Source organism: Rutidosis leptorrhynchoides, chromosome 5, assembly GCF_046630445.1.
Source record: "Rutidosis leptorrhynchoides isolate AG116_Rl617_1_P2 chromosome 5, CSIRO_AGI_Rlap_v1, whole genome shotgun sequence".
In the NCBI taxonomy this organism is placed as follows: Eukaryota; Viridiplantae; Streptophyta; class Magnoliopsida; order Asterales; family Asteraceae; genus Rutidosis; species Rutidosis leptorrhynchoides.
The window spans coordinates 261,326,906-261,348,334 of NC_092337.1; the positions used below are offsets into that span (position 1 = coordinate 261,326,906).

The 21,429-nt window shown below is 33.6% G+C and overlaps 1 protein-coding gene across 1 annotated transcript; it reads left to right on the forward strand.

Moving 5' to 3' along the window:
* The first annotated feature begins 556 nt into the window (after window positions 1-556).
* Window positions 557-1,521, forward strand: LOC139849365 (uncharacterized). The gene is made up of 2 exons (XM_071839024.1): window positions 557-571; window positions 670-1,521. The coding sequence occupies exons 1-2, from the start codon at window positions 557-559 to the stop codon at window positions 1,519-1,521; spliced, it is 867 nt and encodes a 288-aa protein (XP_071695125.1).
* Window positions 1,522-21,429: the final 19,908 nt, after the last annotated feature.

The following is a 21,429-nucleotide window of genomic DNA, read 5'->3' on the forward strand; positions in this document are numbered from 1 at the left end:
AAAAGGCGTAATGGTTGCATAAAAGTAGCATCAGGAAGGCTGGAAACAACAGTTTTGTGGAGTTGTCCGTCCAGTGTTCTCCGCTGTACAGGCTGCTCCGTCATGCGTAAGCCCTGAAGGCCGCCTAGCGCATAAGCCCTGGTCGGAGAAAGCCACCTTCAGCATAAATTTCGGATCACGAATAACAGAACGTAACATCATTTGACACGTGTCCCCGAGCAATCTGGTGGATCTGACACTATAAATAGACCCCTTGGGTCGTCATTTTACAGAGTTCAGTCATTCTGACAACTTTGAGTGCTAAGACTTTACTTCTCTCTCTCTCTCTACTTTCTCTCACTAGAAGTCATCCGGCGAGCACTTTTACGCTCTACGGACGACAGATTGATTAAGCCACCCCACAAGTTTCTACACTTGTGAACCGGGTCTGCAGGGATTATTTCCCAAGGGTAAACATCAATCGGCAACACTCCGCCCTCCTAAAGCCAGGCTACTTCTAGTATTGAGTTGACACACTAAGCCTTACCTCATAAGGAAATAGGTGTTAACAGTATCCATGGGAATTCGGGAGGTTTGGGTTGCCTTTCACATCTTTCTACCACCAAAAATAAAAAACTCTCGGGTAGAACGTGGTATAACATTATTAACATTGAACATACCCTAAACAAGTTAGGGTGCAATATTTCTAATGAGTTTGTTAAGTACGTAGGTCAAGGAAATGACACAAGCTTTTGGAACGAACCGTGGTGTGGAGACTCTAGTTTTCGGATTTTATTTCCAAGACTCTACAGGCTCGAGCAAAATAAACATGCCTTTGTTACTGACCGAATCAAATGGATCGATGGTTCTGCTATTTTCTGTTGGAAGTGGACTCAAGAACCAAAATGGCGTACAAACAGTGAACTCGCATGTCTGACCACTTTAATCTCCAACTTTGTTCCACCAGGTCTATCATCAGACAAATGGATATGGAAATTGGGAAACAATGGGATTTTCTCGTCAAGGTCGCTTAACTCTACCATCGATAAACTCTCTGTTGCTGCCCGCGTACCCTTTAAACCCACATCTCTCAATAATCTGATCCCGCAAAAAATCGGTATCTTCATTTGGCGTGCCTCAAAAAATAAATTGCCTGTTCGCACCGAACTCGATAAACGTGGTATTGATCTACACTCAACTAGATGTCCGGTCTGTGATGAGGATATCAAGACTTTACAGCATTCTTTAATTTCTTGTAAAATTGCTACGGAAGTATGGGATTCGATTAGGATTTGGTGGAAACTTGACCTCCTTCACATTAACAACATCTCTGACATTGAAAAGGCTTCTAATCCCGCTCTCAAACAATCAATGCTCGCCTCCTTTTGGCAAGCAGTGGTTTGGGTTACGAGTTACTATCTTTGGAAAAACCGTAATGCTCACGTGTTCCGTAATAATCCCCTTTGTCCTCCAAAAATTGTTGCTGACATTCAATCAAAGAGCTTTGAATGGCTCAACTGTCGTGGAAAAAATTTCGATTAGAATGGCTAAGTTGGTTCACGGATCATATCTCCTCCATTTTTAATGCTAAACCTAAAGATGGAATTGGCTAACTTGTAGGTTTTTTTCATCCTTTCTCCTTTAGCTGCTCTTGGCCAAGAACTAAGTGGGTAGCTTTAGGTTTGCTTTGTCGCCGTTGTCTCGGTACTGCATTCTCTCTAGTCGTCTGGCTTGCTTTTTCAAGTTGTTTCTAGTCAAGAACGCTTAGGTGAAAGGGTTTTTTCCTACCATATCGTGTTAGCTCCTTCCTGTGCAGGGTTTTTTCTTTTCTTTTGTGTGTTAATATTGTAGCTCTAACCGTCGTGGGCCTTTATGGCTAATCATTTGTATCTATTGTTTCATTCTTGATTAATAAAGTTTGTTGGCTTTTCAAAAAAAATATACGTCTTTACGGCGTAATGTCAAATGATAATGAATTGTAAACATTCCTTTAATGTACACAAAATCATGATCAACTTAAAATTGTGAACCAAAAGTTAGTTCTATATGAAAAAGAGACAAAGCTAGGTTTCATTTTTTTGCATAAGGGTGTTAAATAATGTGAAAAACATCCGATGATATAAACGAGTATAATTATACTATAATTTTAGTAATTGACTTTCAGTCATAATATATCTCTGTTTATTTTAAACATGTAATATAGGTATTTGATTATTTACGGGCGGTGCGGTTAAATCGATGCGAATATTCTTAATTTTCATAATCGAACAGCCAACTCCAGTTAATGAAAAATTGTTAACCACATCCACGGTTATATGTTTGGTTTGGTTAATTTGGTTTGATTTTAACGGTTAATTCGGTTATGGTTTGATTACTTCAGTTTTTTTTTGCTCAACGTAAGAAATAACACTATGTTCACGTTTATTTTTTCACATTTCTTACAAACGCCAACAATACGGTTTTTTAATCTGACACTTGCAACATTGAATAGTTATTCATAGCCAGTTGAATTAAGATTATTATGAATGTTTGGTTTTATTCACTGATGGTGAATAGTTACTTGTTGAGGCCAAAATTCATATTTATTCATTGATGATGAATATTGGATTGACCTAATCATGAGATGTCACTACATGGATCGTCGTCAATAGTGAATTTCATAATGGTTATGTCTTTGTGTCCTTAGACCTGAGATGTATATGTTGGTTTTCGATTGTATGACTATTATACTTTGATATGGTTAAATGCTGTTCTGAACAAGGTAGTTATAAAGGTCATCATTGGGTATGATATGAAGTACATGATGGACGCATATAGTCAAAATGGGATTTATTCCTCTATGTGAGAGTATGATACCACTGGGCCCCTCGATGAAAATGGATGGATATTTACACGGCCGTGTCCAAGCTATATTGATTGTTGTTCAATTTTAACTTGGTAATCGCATTCAATCTTTCTAGATCGAGAAACAGAATTGGTTGACAAATGAGAATGACTAGATCCATGTATCATGTCAACTCGGTATCAGTAATAAGGGGACAGTGGACACTCAATCATTAAATCAATTTTAATAGTGATAGTTCGTTTAGCTGAAACTTACACTTGTATATTTTCGGGGGGTATTGACGTGTTGCTCGACGCCAATATATGTCTGTATAGTTTTCTAGATGTTATGGCATGCACGAGTGGGAGTTTGTTGGTTTAATGTGCATGTCATAACACAAATCTATACTACCGCTTATATACAGGCCTATGGAGTCACACACTTTAGCATTTAGACACCATTTATTATATATTGTTGATATATAATTATAACCTATTATAGTTCGAAAAGCATAATTTAATTAAATATGATTTAATTAAATATTAATAAACATATATGGGCCTTGTTTGTGTAAACTGACATTCAAATGGGAATAAAAGGATTTTATTTTGTTTAAGGTAAACAACCCTTTTGTAAGACATAGCCGCAAGAAAAGTTTTTTTTTCTTCTTTACTTGTTTTTACAGCAGATTAACAAATTAATAAGGGTTTTACCCTTTGGTGTCAAAGACGAAAAACAACACAAAAAATGACAATTTCTTGTTTTGGTTTATCAAACGGCGCAACCAAAAAGGAGTAAAAGAAAAATCCTTTTAATCTCTCGCATCTTTTAAACCAACACAATATACATTCTTGCTCAAATATTAAAATAATCAATTGTTGATTGAATATTTTAATCCATATTATAAGATGTCGTTTGATGTTCGCATCAGTCCAAGCAATAAGGTGCCAAGGTGTTTTTTCTCTCAATTTGCTTTTCGAAAAAGAAACAATATACGATATTGTTTTCTGGGTTATGTATACGGACTAGGATCTGGTTGGTGTTGTTCGACGTGCTGTATGGATCAACCATAGAGATATTCATACACTTTGAATATATGTTTCAATCTAGACGTGGACAATTGTTTCTACCGTTCTTGCATCGCTCGCGAAGGTATATCTAAACTTCACTTTGTGAATTTATTATTTGACAATTATTAGTGGTGTAATTGGATCTTGTTGAGAGCCGTTAATCGTGTGAAAGTTTATAATAAAATAAATGATGTTTATTTTAATGTTAATAAAATATGTTTATTAATGAATGAAAATGTTTATTTTCATGTTTCGCTGCGTTTATAAATTTAAAAGTACACATGATTTTCCATCAGTGGTATCAGAGCCGCTTTTACACCGTTTTAATTGCCGTGTGATTATTCTTTAGATCTAGCTTTGTGGTGTATTGGTGAAAGTCAAATGCTTATTGATTTTTAAAGTCAACTCGGTTGATTTAGACTTAACCTCATGGCGCACAAATATGATTGAAAGAATATCACTATTTTAAATTGTAGATTTAATTGTTATGGCTTGAATATTTATTATAATTGTTCATTGTTTTATTCCATGGTTATACACATGCATTGTAATCATGGACAAGCCAAATGTATGTTTTAATAATGTAGTTATTAAACTTGTGATTGCATACATAGCCCATAATGCCCCGACCTATGTATTTGGTTTTGTGTGAATGTTGTGATTGTTGGTCATGGCAATTTTAAGCCATATTGGTTATTTGATTTATTGAGAGGCCATAGAAGCCAAGTTGTATTGTATTTATTTTCAATTTCATAGTTTTGTAATTTAGTTTATTTTAAATTGTAAAAGTATTAGATTAGTTGTATTTTTCAATTTTAAATAAATGTAAAAAAGATGAAGATTAAAGATTGAAGATAAAGATACGACACGAGGTTTTGGCTTAGAAGATGGCGAATGGATCAAGTTAGCAACGATGGCGTTTGACACAAGCTTTACTTGGTTCTTGAATAAAGTGGGACCTATGGTATTGTCCTTAGTTTGACCTCTTGATCCCATGTCGGCTCATGGGATCAAGCATTCGATTTTGGGTTAGGCTATGTATGTGTGTGATGCATGATTGTGTTTTATTTTTTTCGCAGTTACATATATAATTGTTGATTATAGTATATGCTAAATGTTTTTCATGGAAACATTAAATAAAACACGTAACGAGTTTAAAGATTATAATTGCTGATTTTAAAAGTTAAACTCTAACGAGTTTTTAATTTGATGATTTTAAAACTGAAATAATATATATGGGCGACATCTTTTAAAATTGTTTTAAAATGATAGACGCTTGTGTATTTGTTATTTTTATATGCTAGAAATTAAATAAAAATTTAGACACACAAACATAATCGACATATATAACTGGTGAGAATATTTTTTAACTAATAGTGTAGCGAATCTTGTGTGCATGCATTATTCGTTGACACTAACTTTTTTTAAAATACCCGTTAAATTTAAGTCATGCCATCCAATGAGCTTGCAAACACTCCTCGTTATTTTTCTGATCTAGTAAGACTAGTGTAGTGACCCGAACTTTTCCATGTTTATATATATTAATTGAGATTGATATTTACATGACTACATGTTTCTAACGTGTTAAGCAATCAAACTTGTTAAGACTTGATTGAATGAAATAAGTTTCATATAGACAATTGATCACCCAAGTTGACTGGCGATTCACGAACGTTACAAATTTGTAAAAACTACATGTTGTGGTATATATAGACATATATATATGGTTGACATGAGATTATGATGAGTAAGTGTCTCACTAAGTATATTAACAATGTGTGATATACATAAGAAATGAGATTACTAAGTTAAGAAACTCGAAATGATATATATAACGATTATCGTTATGATAACGCCTACTAAATACATATGTATCATATTAAGATATTGATACACTATATTTAACATGATAAAATGATATTTAAATATACCATTAAGTGTGTTAACAATGAACTACATATGTAAAAACAAGACTACTAACTCAAGAATTACGAAACTAGACTTATATGGAACGATTATCGTTGTAACGATATTTTAATGTATATATCATATTAAGAGATATTCATACATCATAATATCATGATAACATAATAATTTAACATCTCATTTGATATAATAAACATTGGGTTAACAACATTAATTGAGATCGTTAACTTAAAGGTTTCAAAACAACACTTACATGTAACGACTAACGAAGACTTAACGACTCCATTAGAATGTATATACATGTTGTGTTTTGATATGTATTCTTACACTTTTGAAAGACTTCAAGACACATATCAAAGTACTTCTACTTAACAAAAATGCTTACAATTACATCCTCGTTCAGTTTCATCAACAATTCTACTCGTATGCACCCGTATTCGTACTCGTACAATACACAGCTTTTAGATGTATGTACTATTAGTATATACACTCCAATGATCAGCTCTTAGCAGCCCATGTGAGTCACCTAACATATGTGGGAACCATCATTTGGCAACTAGCATGAAATATCTCATAAAACTACAAAAATATTAGTAATCATTCATGACTTATTTACATGAAAACAAAATTACATATCCTTTATATCTAATCCATATACCAACGACCAAAAACACCTACAAACACTTTCATTCTTCAATTTTCTTCATCTAATTGATCTCTCTCAAGTTCTATCTTCAAGTTCTAAGTGTTCTTCATAAATTCACAAAGTATAGTTTCATAAAAATCAAGAATACTTCCAAGTTTGCAAGTCTACTTCCAAGCTTTCTAATCCATTCCAAGTAATCATCTAAGAACAAGGAACCTTTGTTATTTATAGTAGGTTATCTTTCTAATTTAATATAATATTCATATTCAAACTTTGATTCAATTTCTACAACTATAACAATCTTATTTCGAGTGAAAATCTTACTTGAACGGTTTCCGTGTCATGATTCTGCTTCAAGAACTTTCAAGCCATCCAAGGATCCTTTGAAGCTAGATCTATTTTTCTCATTTCCAGTAGTTTTATCTAAAAAACTTGAGGTAGTAATGATGTTCATAACATCATTCGTTTCATACATATAAAGCTATCTTATTCGAAGGTTTAAACTTGTAATCACTAGAACATAGTTTAGTTAATTCTAAACTTGTTCGCAAACAAAAGTTAATCCTTCTAACTTGACTTTTAAAATCAACTAAACACATGTTCTATATCTATATGATATGCTAACTTAATGATTTAAAACCTGGAAACACGATGAACACCATAAAATCGGATATACGCCGTCGTAGTGAAACCGGGGGCTGTTTTGGTTTGGATAATTAAAAACTATGTTAAACTTTGATTTAAAAGTTGTTCTTCTGGGAAAATGAATTTTCATATGAACATGAAACTATATCCAAAAATCTTGGTTAAACTCAAAGTGAAAGTATGTTTTTCAAAATGGTCATCAAGATGTCGTTCTTTCGACGAAAATGACTACCTCTTTAGTAATTGACATGTAACTTAAATTTGCTACTATAAACCTATACTTTTTATGTTTGGATTCTTAAATTAGAATTCAATATGAAACCATAGCAATTTGATTCACTCAAAACGGATTTAAAATGAAGAAGTTATGGGTAAAACAAGATTGGATATTTTTGATCTTTTTAGCTACGGGAAATGTTTAACAAATCTATACAAATCATATCCTAGCTAACTTATATTGTATTATACATGTATTCTAATATATTATGTAATCTTGGGATATCATAGACACGTATGCAAATGTTTTGACATATCATATCGACCCATGTATATATATTATTTGGAACAACCATAGACACTCTATATACAGTAATGTTGGAGTTAGCTATACAGGGTTGAGGTTGATTCCAAAAATATATATACTTTGAGTTGTGATCTAGCCTGAGACGTGTATACACTTGGTCGTGGATTGATTCAAGATAATATATATTGATTTATTTCTGTACATCTAACTGTGGATAACTAGTTGTAGGTTATTAACGAGGACAGCTGACTTAATACACTCAAATCTTTAAAACAAAATAAAAATGGTTGTAATTATATTTTGATCATACTTTGATATATATGTACATATTTGTATAGGTTCGTGAATCGATCCGTGGCCAAGTCTTATTTCCGAGGAAGGAAATATCTGTTAAAGTGAGTTATAGTCCCACTTTTAAAATCTAATATTTTTGGGATGAGAATACATGCAGGTTTTATAAATGATTTACAAAATAGACACAAGTACGTGAAACTACATTCTATGGTTGAATTATCGAAATCGAATATGTCCCTTTTTATTAAGTCTGGTAATCTAAGAATTAGGGAAAGGACACCCTAATTGACGCGAATCCTAAAGATAGATCTATTGGGCCTAACAAACCCCATCCAAAGTACCGGATGCTTTAGTACTTCGAAATTTATATCATATCCGAAGGGTGTCCCGGAATGATGGGGATATTCTTATATATGCATCTTGTTAATGTCGGTTACCAGGTGTTCACCATATGAATGATTTTTATCTCTATGTATGGGATGTGTATTGAAATATGAAATCTTGTGGTCTACTATTACGATTTGATATATATAGGTTAAACCTATAACTCACCAAAATTTTTGTTGACGTTTAAAGCATGTTTATTCTCAGATGAATACTAAGAGCTTCCGCTGTTGCATACTAAAATAAGGATAAGATTTGGAGTCCATGTTTGTATGATATTGTGTAAAAACTGCATTCAAGAAACATATGTCGATTTAATATATTTCTGTTAGTACGATTTTCCGTATAGCGGCTGTAAGGTACTAGTACAGAGAGTAGCTGCCTAGCGTATGGCGTATAATGTTGATTGTTGTTTGCTCTCGAGAAATTATCTCTGCGGACCTGGAACACGGATTACTAATCCATGGGTTGGCATCAATCAATCTGTGGATCAATCTGAAATTGGTCCGTGTAGCGCATTACTGCTAAGCGGCTAGTATATGTTTAGAGTAAGAAAGAACTGTGTGAGAGAGAAAGTGTACTTCTCTCTGACTGAAGTTCAGATCAGAATGATGTGAAATGTGGTGACCCATGGGGTCTATTTATAGGCACAGAATGTTCGAAATTCACGGGATACACGTGTCAATCACTGAATGGTTCTGTTATGTGAAGTATCCGGAATGTCGGTGGTGTGTGCTGACGTGGCTGCGTACCGTTCACGCGCTGAGTTAAAGGGCTTATGCATAGAAGCTGCCTGCAGGGCTTACGCTTGACGCTGGGCGGCCTGCTGGACGCTGGGCGGCAATTACTGATTGTCGCTATATTTTGTGCTCTTTGATCGATTTTTCTGTAACGAATGATGTTTTCATGCGTGTATTCCCTAGGATACACCATTAAGTCCCCCCAGTTTAATGTCTTTATTTTTGTAAAAAATAAAGTCATTAAACTAATAAATAAGTAACGCCTTTTTCCTCGGGAACAAAAACCTGCTCCAGACGGATTTTTCCTGCCATGTCAGTTAGTTTTTGATCATGACCTGCAAAAAGTACCCTTTTAAAATTTTGGATTTCATTTTTGATTAAATTTACTTCTCCCACTTTTTTGTACACCCGACACGTGGTAGCATATCAACCATGCGATTTAATCAACAGCAAAATTATCATTAATTTCTATTCTAAACCATTATGTAATGGTCATGTGAAAACAATATATTTTAGATTATCATTAATCTACGTAATGCTTTTAAAACCTTTATTAATAAAATAAAGGTTATGGTTGTTTTAAAAATGAATGCAGTCTTTGAAAAACGTCTCATATAGAGGTCAAAACCTCGCAACGAAATCAATTAATATGGAATGTTTATATTCAATATGAACGGGACATTTCAGTTGGTATCCGAGCTTTGGTCTTAGAGAACCAGAAAATTTGCATTAGTGTGTCTTATCGAGTTTGTTAGGATGCATTAGTGAGTCTGGACTTCTACCGTGTTTTCTTTAAAAATGATTGCTTAACATTTTTGTTGAAAACTATATATTATTAACATGTAAATATTAGGTGATATATTAATCTCTTAACATGTTTGATATTGTGTGATAGATGTCTACCTCTAGCACAAATCCCATTGACTCACCTAATTATAATGAAGAGTCGAATATATATTGGCAAGATTCACAAGTTCCCGAAGAACCAGAAGAAGAGGAAACGGAACCGGAAGAAGAGGAACCGGAAGAAGAGGAACCAAAAGAAGAGGAACCGGAAGAAGAAGAGGTTCCGGAGGGGGGAATAGTAGGAACCACAGAAAACTAGTCAAATAAAAGAAAATCCTCAACCAATGGACCAAAGTTAATAATGGTCAATGGTGTTTCCGCTAAGGAAGCAAAATATTAGGAAGATTACCAATTTTTCGATGAATCGGATCCTGATGAGGATTCCGATGATGTTATAGAAATTACCCCGGCCCAATTTAATGAGGTAAAAGAAAATAATAAGGGAAAAGGCATCAAAATAGAGAAATCTGATTCCGACCCCGATGAACTTTATATGTACCGTCAACACCCGTATTTTCAATATCGTGACAATAACCCGGGAACCTCTAAACCACTAGGTTTTTCTAAACCAATGTGGAAAACGACGGCTCGTATTAGAGGAACATCATATATCCCTAGAAAATTAGGAAAAAGAACCAAGTCCGAAGAAGAAGAAACCAGTGATTCAGATTAGAGGGGTGTGAGCATGTTGTGTAATAAATGTATTGTAGTGTGCTTGTACTTTTATGTTCTATGTAAAAATTGCTTGTATTGTTTGTTATTACGAATCTAATCCTTGTCTATTTTACAGTATAAAAACAAAATGGACGTTAAGGGTAGACAACCGAATATTTTAGAAGACCTACCAGAGGATATGATTGAGGAAATCTTGTCTAGAGTCGGTCAGAATTTATCAGCACATTTAGTTATGGCGAAATTAACTTGTCAAACATTTGAAATACTTTCCAGAAATGCCTTAGTTTATAAAAGGCTTTCCTTTGATAGGTGGGGTATATCACATTGGGGAGACTTTAAGTTACGCCGTGTTTTTTTTAAAGCGTTAAATGCGGGGAACCCGACTGCAATTTTATGCTACGGGTTAAGAACCTATTTTGACTCAACATATCCCAACATAGGATTTCGTAAATTAGAAAGAGCTTCTAACATGCAACATAAAAAAGCATGTTATGCTTACGGGTTAGTGATGTTCGCTTCTTACCAAAGTGAGAAAAAGAACATCGGATTGCAGCTTTTAAATAAAACTTTCCCACAAGTGACGGATTCAGTAGTTGGGGTGATAAACAAGGTTTTTAGATTATTACGGGGCTGTTGGACATTACGAAACCCTCATCCTTTTGACGACATTACAACATGCTGCCTAGCCAATGGTCATAACGGTTATTTTCGACAAGACCAAGGATGGGAAGTCGTCTTAGTAAAACAAGAATGCATGACTTGTTTATGGACTTATGAATTACGTGTCTTTATTTCCTTTGCTGAACAACTTGCGTATTAACTAGATTTATCTTCAAAACTGTCCTGTATCATAGTGTACTATATTTCATGTTATATGTAATATAGCGAAGTTGTAAGTTTGAAGAATATTTGTATGTGATATATTATTATAATCAGTTTTTCATATGGAATTGTAGTAGTTGAATTGTATATTAGCTACTAAGTATGAACTTAACGGGTAGGTAGTACCCGAATTTAAACTTATAAAACGCTAATATGAAGAAAAAGCTTTTATAAATGAGTTCATATTATGCTACGAAATACTATTGACTACTCTTAATATTCTGTATGATTAACTTGTTTCATTTGACTATTTTGAAGGAAATGGCACCGACTACTCGACACACCTTGAATATGAGCGAAGAGGAATTTCGTGCCTTTATTGCTTCAAACATAGCCGCAGTACAGGCCGCGCTACATACCAACAATAACTTAACTCTGAATCTAGCAATACAGCTAACGGCGCAAGAAATCGTGTAGGATGCTCCTACTAGGAATTCATGCCTGCAAACCTTCAGAATTTGATGGGACCGAAGGACCAATCGGATTGAAACGGTGGACCGAGAAAGTTGAATCGGTGTTTGCCATAAGTAAGTGTGCTAAAGGAGACAAAGTGAAGTACGCTACGCATACCTTTACAGGTATTGTGTTAACATGGTGGAATACCTATCTAGAGTAAGTGGGACAAGATGCTGCTTACGCGCTATCGTGGTCAGCATTCAAGCACTTGATGAACGAGAAGTACCGTCCCATAACCGAGGTCAATAAGCTCAAGTTAGAACTTAGAGGGTTACGAACACAGGGATTCGATATTACTTCCTACGAAAGACGATTCACAAAATTGTGCCTATTGTGTCCGAGAGCGTTCGAAGACGATGAAGAGAAGATCGACGCGTTTGTGAAAGGGTTACCGGAGAGAATCCAAGAAGATATAAGTTCACACGAGCCTGCCTCCATACAAAAGGCATGTAGAATGGCTCACAAACTAGTGAACCAGATTGAGGGAAGAATTAAAGAACAGGCGACCGAAGAGGCCAACGTGAAGCAAGTCAAAAGAAAGTGGGAGGAAAACGGTGATAAGAGTCACCAAAACAACAACAACTATCCCAACAATCGCAACATCAATCGCAACTACAACAAACGGCACAACAAAAACAACAACAACAACAACAACAACAACAACTACAACAATCATCCCAATAACAATAACAACCGCAACAACAACAACAATCAGAAGCAGCTATGCCAAAGGTGTGAAAAGTATCACTCGGGGTTCTGCACCAAATTTTGCAACAAGTGTAAAAGAAATGGTCATAGCGCGGCGAATTGTGAGGTCTACGGACCAGGGGTTAACAGAACGAAAGGAACAAATGGTGTCAGAACGAGTAATGGCGGGGCAAGTAGTGTCGGAGCAAGTTATGCCAATGTAGTTTGTTATAAATGTGGAAAACCGGGCCACATTATTAGAAATTTCCCGAACCAGGAGAACATGAATGGACAAGGCCGCGGAAGAGTTTCTAATATTAATGCGGCAGAGGCACAGGAAGACCCGGAGCTTGTTACGGGTACATTTCTTATTGACAATAAATATGCTTACGTTTTATTTGATTCGGGTACGGATAGAAGCTATATGAGTAGAGATTTTTGTGCTAAATTAAGTTGTCCATTGACGCCGTTGGATAGTAAATTTTTACTTAAATTAGCAAACGGTAAATTAATTTCAGCAGATTATATATGCCGGAATCGAAAAATTAAACTGGGTAGCGAAATATTTAAGATTGATTTGATACCAGTAGAGTTAGGGAGTTTTGATGTAATAGTTGGCATGGACTGGTTGAAGGAGATGAAAGCAGAGATCGTATGTTACAAAAATGCAATTCGCATTGTACGAGAAGAAGGAGAACCCTTAATGGTGTACGGAGAAAAGGGTAACGCGAAGCTACATCTTGTTAGTAATTTGAAGGCACAAAAACTAATAAGAAAAGGTTGCTATGCTGTTTTAGCACACGTCGAGAAAGTATAAACTGAAGAAAAGAGCATCAATGATGTTCCCGTCGCAAAAGAATTTCCAGATGTATTTCCGAAAGAATTACCGGGACTACCTCCACATCGATCTGTTGAATTTCAAATAGATCTTGTACCAGGAGCTGCACCAATAGCTCGTGCTCCTTATAGACTCGCACCCAGCGAGATGAAAGAACTGCAGAGCCAACTGCAAGAACTATTAGAACGTGGTTTCATTCGACCAAGCACATCACCATGGGGAGCTCCTGTTTTGTTTGTCAAGAAGAAGGATGGTACATTTAGGTTGCGTATTGACTACAGAGAGTTGAATAAACTTACCATCAAAAACCGTTATCCACTGCCGAGAATTGACGACTTATTTGATCAACTACAAGGCTCGTCGGTTTATTCGAAAATCGATTTACGTTCTGGATATCATCAAATGCGAGTAAAGGAGGATGATATTCCAAAAACTGCTTTTAGGACGCGTTATGGTCATTATGAGTTTATGGTTATGCCGTTTGGATTGACTAACGTACCAGCTGTGTTCATGGACCTTATGAACCGAGTGTGTGGGCCATATCTTGATAAGTTTGTCATTGTTTTTATCGATGACATACTTATTTACTCAAAGAATGATCAAGAGCACGAAGAACATTTGAGAAAAGTGCTAGAAGTATTGAGGAAAGAAAAACTGTACGCTAAGTTTTCAAAGTGTGCATTTTGGTTGGAAGAAGTTCAATTCCTCGGTCACATAGTGAACAAAGAAGGTATCCAGGTGGACCCGACAAAGATCGAAACTGTTAAAAAGTGGAAAACCCCAAAAACTCCGAAGCATATACATCAATTTTTATTATTGGCTGGTTACTACAGAAGATTCATCCAAGATTTCTCCAAAATAGCAAGACCCTTGACTGCATTAATGCATAAAGGGAAGAAATTTGAATGGAAGGATGAATAAGAGAAGGCGTTTTAGTTATTGAAGAAAAAGTTAACTACGGCACCTATATTGTCATTGCCTGAAGGGAATGATGATTTTGTGATTTATTGTGATGCATAAAAGCAAGGTCTCGGTTGTGTATTAATGCAACGAACAAAGGTGATTTCTTATTCGTCTAGACAATTGAAGATTCAGGAGCAAAATTATACGACTCACAATTTGGAATTGGGTGCTGTTGTTTTTGCATTAAAGACTTGGAGGCATTATTTATATGGGGTCAAAAGTATTAAATATACCGACCACAAAAGTCACCAACATATATTTAATCAGAAGCAACTGAATATGAGACAACGCAGGTGGATTGAACTGTTGAATGATTATGATTTTGAGATTCGATACCACCCGGGGAATGCGAATGTGTTAGCTGACGCTTTGAGTAGAAAGGACAGAGAACCTATACGGGTAAAAGCTATGAATATAATTATTCGTACTAACCTTACTACTCAAATAAAGGAGGCGCAACAGGAGGTTGTAAAAGAAGGAAAGTTGAAGAATGAGATACCCAAAAGATCAGAGAAACATCTTAATATTCGGGAAGACGGAACCCGATATAGGGCTGATAGAATTTGGGTACCAAGGTTTGGAGATGTGAGAGAAATGGTACTTAAGGAAGCACATAAAACCAGATATTCAATACATCCCGGAGCGGGGAAGATGTATAAAGATATCAAGAAACACTTTTGGTGGCCGGGTATGAAAGCCGATATTGCTAAATATGTAGGAGAATGTTTGACATGTTCTAAGGTCAAAGCTGAACATCAGAAACCATCAGGTCTACTACAACAACCTGAAATCCCAGAATGGAAATGGGAAAATATTACCATGGATTTCATTACTAAATTGCCAAGGACTGCAAGTGGTTATGATACTATTTGGGTAATAGTTGATCGTCTCACCAAGTCAGCACACTTCCTACCAATGAGAGAAGATGACAAAATGGTGAAGTTGGCGCGATTTTATTTGAAGGAGGTTGTCTCCAGACATGGAATACCCGTCTCTATTATCTCTGATAGGGATGGTAGATTTGTTTCAAGGTTCTGGCAGACGTTGCAACAAGCATTGGGGACTCGTCTAGACATGAGTACTGCCTATCATCTACAAACTGATGGGCAGAGCGAAAGGACGATACAAATGCTTGAAGACATGCTACAAGCATGTGTTATTGATTTCAGAAACAGTTGGGATTGACACCTACCATTAGCAGAATTTTCCTACAACAATAGTTGTCATTCTAGTATTGAGATGGCACCCTTTGAGGCACTTTATGGTAGAAAGTGCAGCTCTCCGATTTGTTGGAATGAAGTGGGGGATAGACAGATTACGGGTCCGGAGATAATACAAGAAACTACCGAGAAAATCATCCAAATTCAACAACGATTGAAAACCGCCCAGAGTCGACAAAAGAGCTACGCGGACAGTAAAAGAAAAGATATAGAGTTTGAAATTGGAGAAATGGTCATGCTTAAGGTTTCACCTTGGAAAGGCATTGTTCGATTTGGTAAAAGGGGGAAACTAAATCTAAGGTACATTGGACCATTCAAGATTATAGATCGTGTCGGACCAGTAGCTTACCAACTGGAGCTACCTCAACAACTCGCGACTGTACATAACACTTTTCACGTCTTAAATTTGAAGAAATGTTTTGCTAAAGAAGATTTCACTATTCCGTTGGACGAAATCCAAATCAATGAAAAACTTCAAGTCGTTGAAGAACCCGTCGAAATAATGGATCGTGAGGTTAAGAGACTTAAGCAAAACAAGATACCAATTGTTAAGGTTCGATGGAATGCTCGTAGAGGACCCGAGTTCACCTGGGAGCATGAAGATCAGATGAAGAAGAAATACCCGCATCTATTTCCAGAAGATTCGTCAACACCTTCAACAGCTTAAAATTTCGGGACGAAATATATTTAACGGGTAGGTACTGTAGTGACCCGAACTTTTCTATGTTTATATATATATTAATTGAGATTGATATTTACATGACTACATGTTTCCAATGTGTTAAGCAATCAAACTTGTTAAGATTTGATTGAATGAAATAAGTTTCATATAGACAATTGATCACCCAAGTTGACCGGCGATTCACGAACGTTACAAATTTGTAAAAACTACATGTTGTGGTATATATAGACATATATATGGTTGACATGAGATTATGATGAGTAAGTATCTCACTAAGTATATTAACAATGTGTGATATACATAATAAATGAGATTACTAAGTTAAGAAACTCGAAATGATATATATAACGATTATCATTATGATAACGTCTACTAAATACATATGTATCATATTAAGATATTGATACACTATATTTAACATGATAAAATGATATTTAAATATATCATTAAGTGTGTTAACAATGAACTACATATGTAAAAACAAGACTACTAACTCAAGAATTACGAAACGAGACTTATATGTAACGATTATCGTTGTAACGATATTTTAATGTATATATCATATTAAGAGATATTCATACATCATAATATCATGATAACATAATAATTTAACATCTCATTTGATATAATAAACATTGGGTTAACAACATTAATTGAGATCATTAACTTAAAGGTTTCAAAACAACACTTACATGTAACGACTAACGAAGACTTAACGACTACATTAGAATGTATATACATGTTGTGTTTTGATATGTATTCTTACACTTTTGAAAGACTTCAAGACACATATCAAAGTACTTCTACTTAACAAAAATGCTTACAATTACATCCTCGTTCAGTTTCATCAACAATTCTACTCATATGCACCCGTATTCGTACTCATACAATACACAACTTTTAGATGTATGTACTATTGGTATATACACTCCAATAATCAGCTCTTAGCAGCCCATGTGAGTCACCTAACACATGTGGGAAGCATAATTTGGCAACTAGCATGAAATATCTCATAAAATTACAAAAATATTAGTAATCATTCATGACTTATTTACATGAAAACAAAATTACATATTCTTTATATCTAATCCATATACCAACGACCAAAAACACCTACAAACACTTTCATTCTTCAATTTTATTCATCTAATTGATCTCTCTCAAGTTCCATCTTCAAGTTCTAAGTGTTCTTCATAAATTCCATAAGTATAGTTTCATAAAAATCAAGAATACTTCCAAGTTTGCAAGTCTACTTCCAAGCTTTCTAATCCATTCCAAGTAATCATATAAGATCAAGGAACCTTTTTTATTTACAGTAGGTTATCTTTCTAATTTAAGGTAATATTCATATTCAAACTTTGATTCAATTTCTACAACTATAAAAATCTTATTTCGAGTGAAAATCTTACTTGAACTGTTTTCGTGTCATGATTCTGCTTCAAGAACTTTCAAGCCATCCAAGGATCCTTTGAAGCTAGATCCATATTTCTCATTTCCAGTAGTTTTATCCAGAAAACTTGATGCGTGATTATGACTTTAAAAACGCAATTTAGAACAAGCTTTCTTCACCTAACAGATCTGAACACAAAGACCCAATTTGTAACAGTAACAGCCCAAAACAGAGTATAAAACTCTGAAATAAGAACACAAAGGATAGAGAATCTAAACCCTTAATTGATAAAGATACCACCACAATTTGAGATCTAGAAACACTCCAAGTCTTCAATTACAGCTGATAAATATTCCACCACAACTATAATATCAGATATGAAGATTTGGATTTCACCATAATGTTTGAGAAAGTATCACCACAAACACTGATAAAGAAACCACTCTTAGCCACCGGATAAGGACGTGACCGATTTATTGAAATGCTAAGTAAACTTTGAATCGCATCAGCAAGCTGGCCCTTTAGAAAGAAAATAGCATCGCCTGCTGGTTGAACTAAGTTTCATGTGCTGGTTGAACTTAAAATTCTTCAGCTGGTCGGACTAGCTGGTTTGTCTAAGTATAACTTTGCTGGCTCAATTTGCTGGTTACCCGGCTGAGTGAATTAAAGCTTTACTGGCTGAACTAAGCTCATTTGCTGGTCTGGTGTCAAGACCCGTCCTTATCCCGCTGGACGAAGTCATCAACATCTGGTCCCATTGCGATGATAGACTCCAAGTAATGTCCTTAAAATGAGTAAATGCACAGCAGAAGACTTAATTCGTACCTGAGAATAAACATGCTTTAAAGTGTCAACCAAAAGGTTGGTGAGTTCATAGGTTTATCCTAACAACAGTTATCAATAGTTTCAATAGACCACAAGATTTTATAATTATAAACATAATACACTCGCAAGTGTATGTAAATCATTCTAAGTGGTTGAGCACTTGGTAACCATACTTAACATTTAATCAACGTCGCATATTCCCTTTATTATGAAATCTCACTACATCGTACCAAGTGTAGCCTACAAAACGAAGTACTGTGCAATCGTTGAATACTGGTCGTCCAGTCTGGTTGGGGTTGTCAGGCCCGATAGATCTATCAACAGGATTCGCGTTTACAATACCACATGTAAATAGTAGTTACCAAGCTACAGGGAAGTATGCCAGTGGTACAACTCAACGTAGAATATATTTTTAGGTACTTGTGTCTATTTCGTAAACATTTATAAAAGCAGCGCATGTATTCTCAGCCCAAAAATATATATTGCAAAAGCAATTAAAAAGTGAGCAAATGAAACTCACCATACTGTATTTTGTAGTAAAAATACATATATCATCATTGAACAAGTATATGGTTGGTCTCGGATTCACGAACCTATATCATTCGTATATATATTAAAATATATACTTGTAATTGAATAAACCTATTTATTATTAGTAATGTATTTGTTATATTAATAATTTATAAGTTTCATTATTTATTTATATATTTTCATTTTATATATGGAAATATTAATATAGTTAAATTTTGTAATTTAAATATGTATATTTTTTATATATATAATCTTTATTGATCTACTTATAGTCTTAACAACGTTATTAAAACCTTTATTTTTATAATTATAATTATTTTAGTAATAATAATACAGATATTACTGATAATAATAAAAATGATAGTTTTTAAGAATTACTAAAAGGATAATTTTAGTAAAATAATGTTAATAATAATAACTTTTAGTTGTAACTATAACTATAATGAAAATTCATAATAATAATGTAAGTGATAATATTTATAATAATAATAATAATATTAGTAATAATAATAATAGTAATAATAATGAAAATGGAAATAAGAAAATATACCCTTTTTAAACTTCCTCTAAAAATAAAAGCCCAGGACGGGACTCGAACTCAAGACCATTCGCTAACCCGCAACCACTCCAAACCATTCAGCTGTATTCACTTATCTGATTATAACAGATTTGAATTTTATAAAAGCCCGTATTTTATTTATTCATCTTTTCCCTTTTTTTTAATTCAAAGTCGATTAAGGATCAATCCCAAGCAATAATGAATTTCCTAATTAATTTCATGATTTTGGTATATACAGAAACGATTATAAGTTAACTCAGTTAATGAAAACAAAAAAAATCATTAAAAAAGCTGAAACAGCTCGTTTTATTTCCTTCCTGAACTCAAAATCGTTTTCATAGTTTAAGGACGTTTTACACAAAATTTATAACATGAAATAGGCTGTAAATTTCTCCTAGAAGCTTTCTGTAACCTTAATTGCACTTAAAACATCAAAACGATTTCGAATTTGACGAAGAACAGATTCTTTGACTTTTTGGAATTAAACTTTGACTTCGAAATTTGGATTCGTTAGGAAGATTTGGAGTTTAGGATTTTGCAGAAAGATTAAGTAAACAATTCTTAACAACACTGCATTTACACAATTTGAAATTGATTACGAGATCATTTGTTTTGAGAAATGAAGTGAAAACAGAGTTAGCGAACCGTATTCTTCAAATTGGATTCTGATTTCTATTATTTTCATTCGATTTGTACTGGAAGAGTATTATATAGACATTAATAGATTTAATTACAGCTAATGTTGCTAAATTAGCGGTTTGTTTGTTTGCTTGATTGGTACGATCACATTAAATCAAACAGAAGGACAAAACAAAAAAATAGAAATCGACCCTAACAATTTTGTCTATTAATATGACTAATTGGGATTTAATCGTACCAGTTTTTTGTTATAAAACAAATTAGAAATTAGTTTGATTATGATAGGGAATCAAATACGTAATTATTTATATATGTATTTGCATATATATAAGTGTATTTGTATAAATATATATACATATATCACTGTATGTATTATATATATATTCTGTATTTTTACATCTCTATATGTATTTATATATATCTGTTTATAATTCATAAGCTTTAATACTGATAACATTATTACTATTAAAATACTAATATTAAAATTATTAATAATATCAACATACTAGTTATAATAATACTAATAATTATATTATTGACTAATATGTATAACAATAATAATAATAATATTATTGATATTGTAATAATAATAATAAATTTTTTTTATAATAATATAATAGTAATAATAATAATATTATTATCAATCATAATAATAATAATAATTATAAAACTTATAACAATAATATTATTACTAATAAATATAATACTAATTATAATAATACTAATATTATTAATGATAATAATAATATTAGTAATAATAATACTATAACAATTTATGTATATCAAATTTGTATCTATAGAATATATATTTAGAAAAATAATATTAATAACACTAGTATTGATATTAATATTGAAAGTAATAACAATACAACTATATTTATAATTAAATTAAACATATATGTATTACATATTATTGTAACATAACTATATAATATACATTACATAATAACTTATGTTGAATATTAAATTTTATACATTTTAACATATCTTACCATGCACAAATAATAATGATATAGAAATCATATATCTATATATAAATTTATTTTAATTACAACTTAATTATTTTATATCCTCATTTACATATTTAATTCTAATGATCAACTATTCAACATACACGAGAAATTACTGTTAAGCACACATTGAAAGTTAAGTAGGAATCTCCACTAACTTTTGACTGACTCTCGATAATTGATACTTCGTTCTCA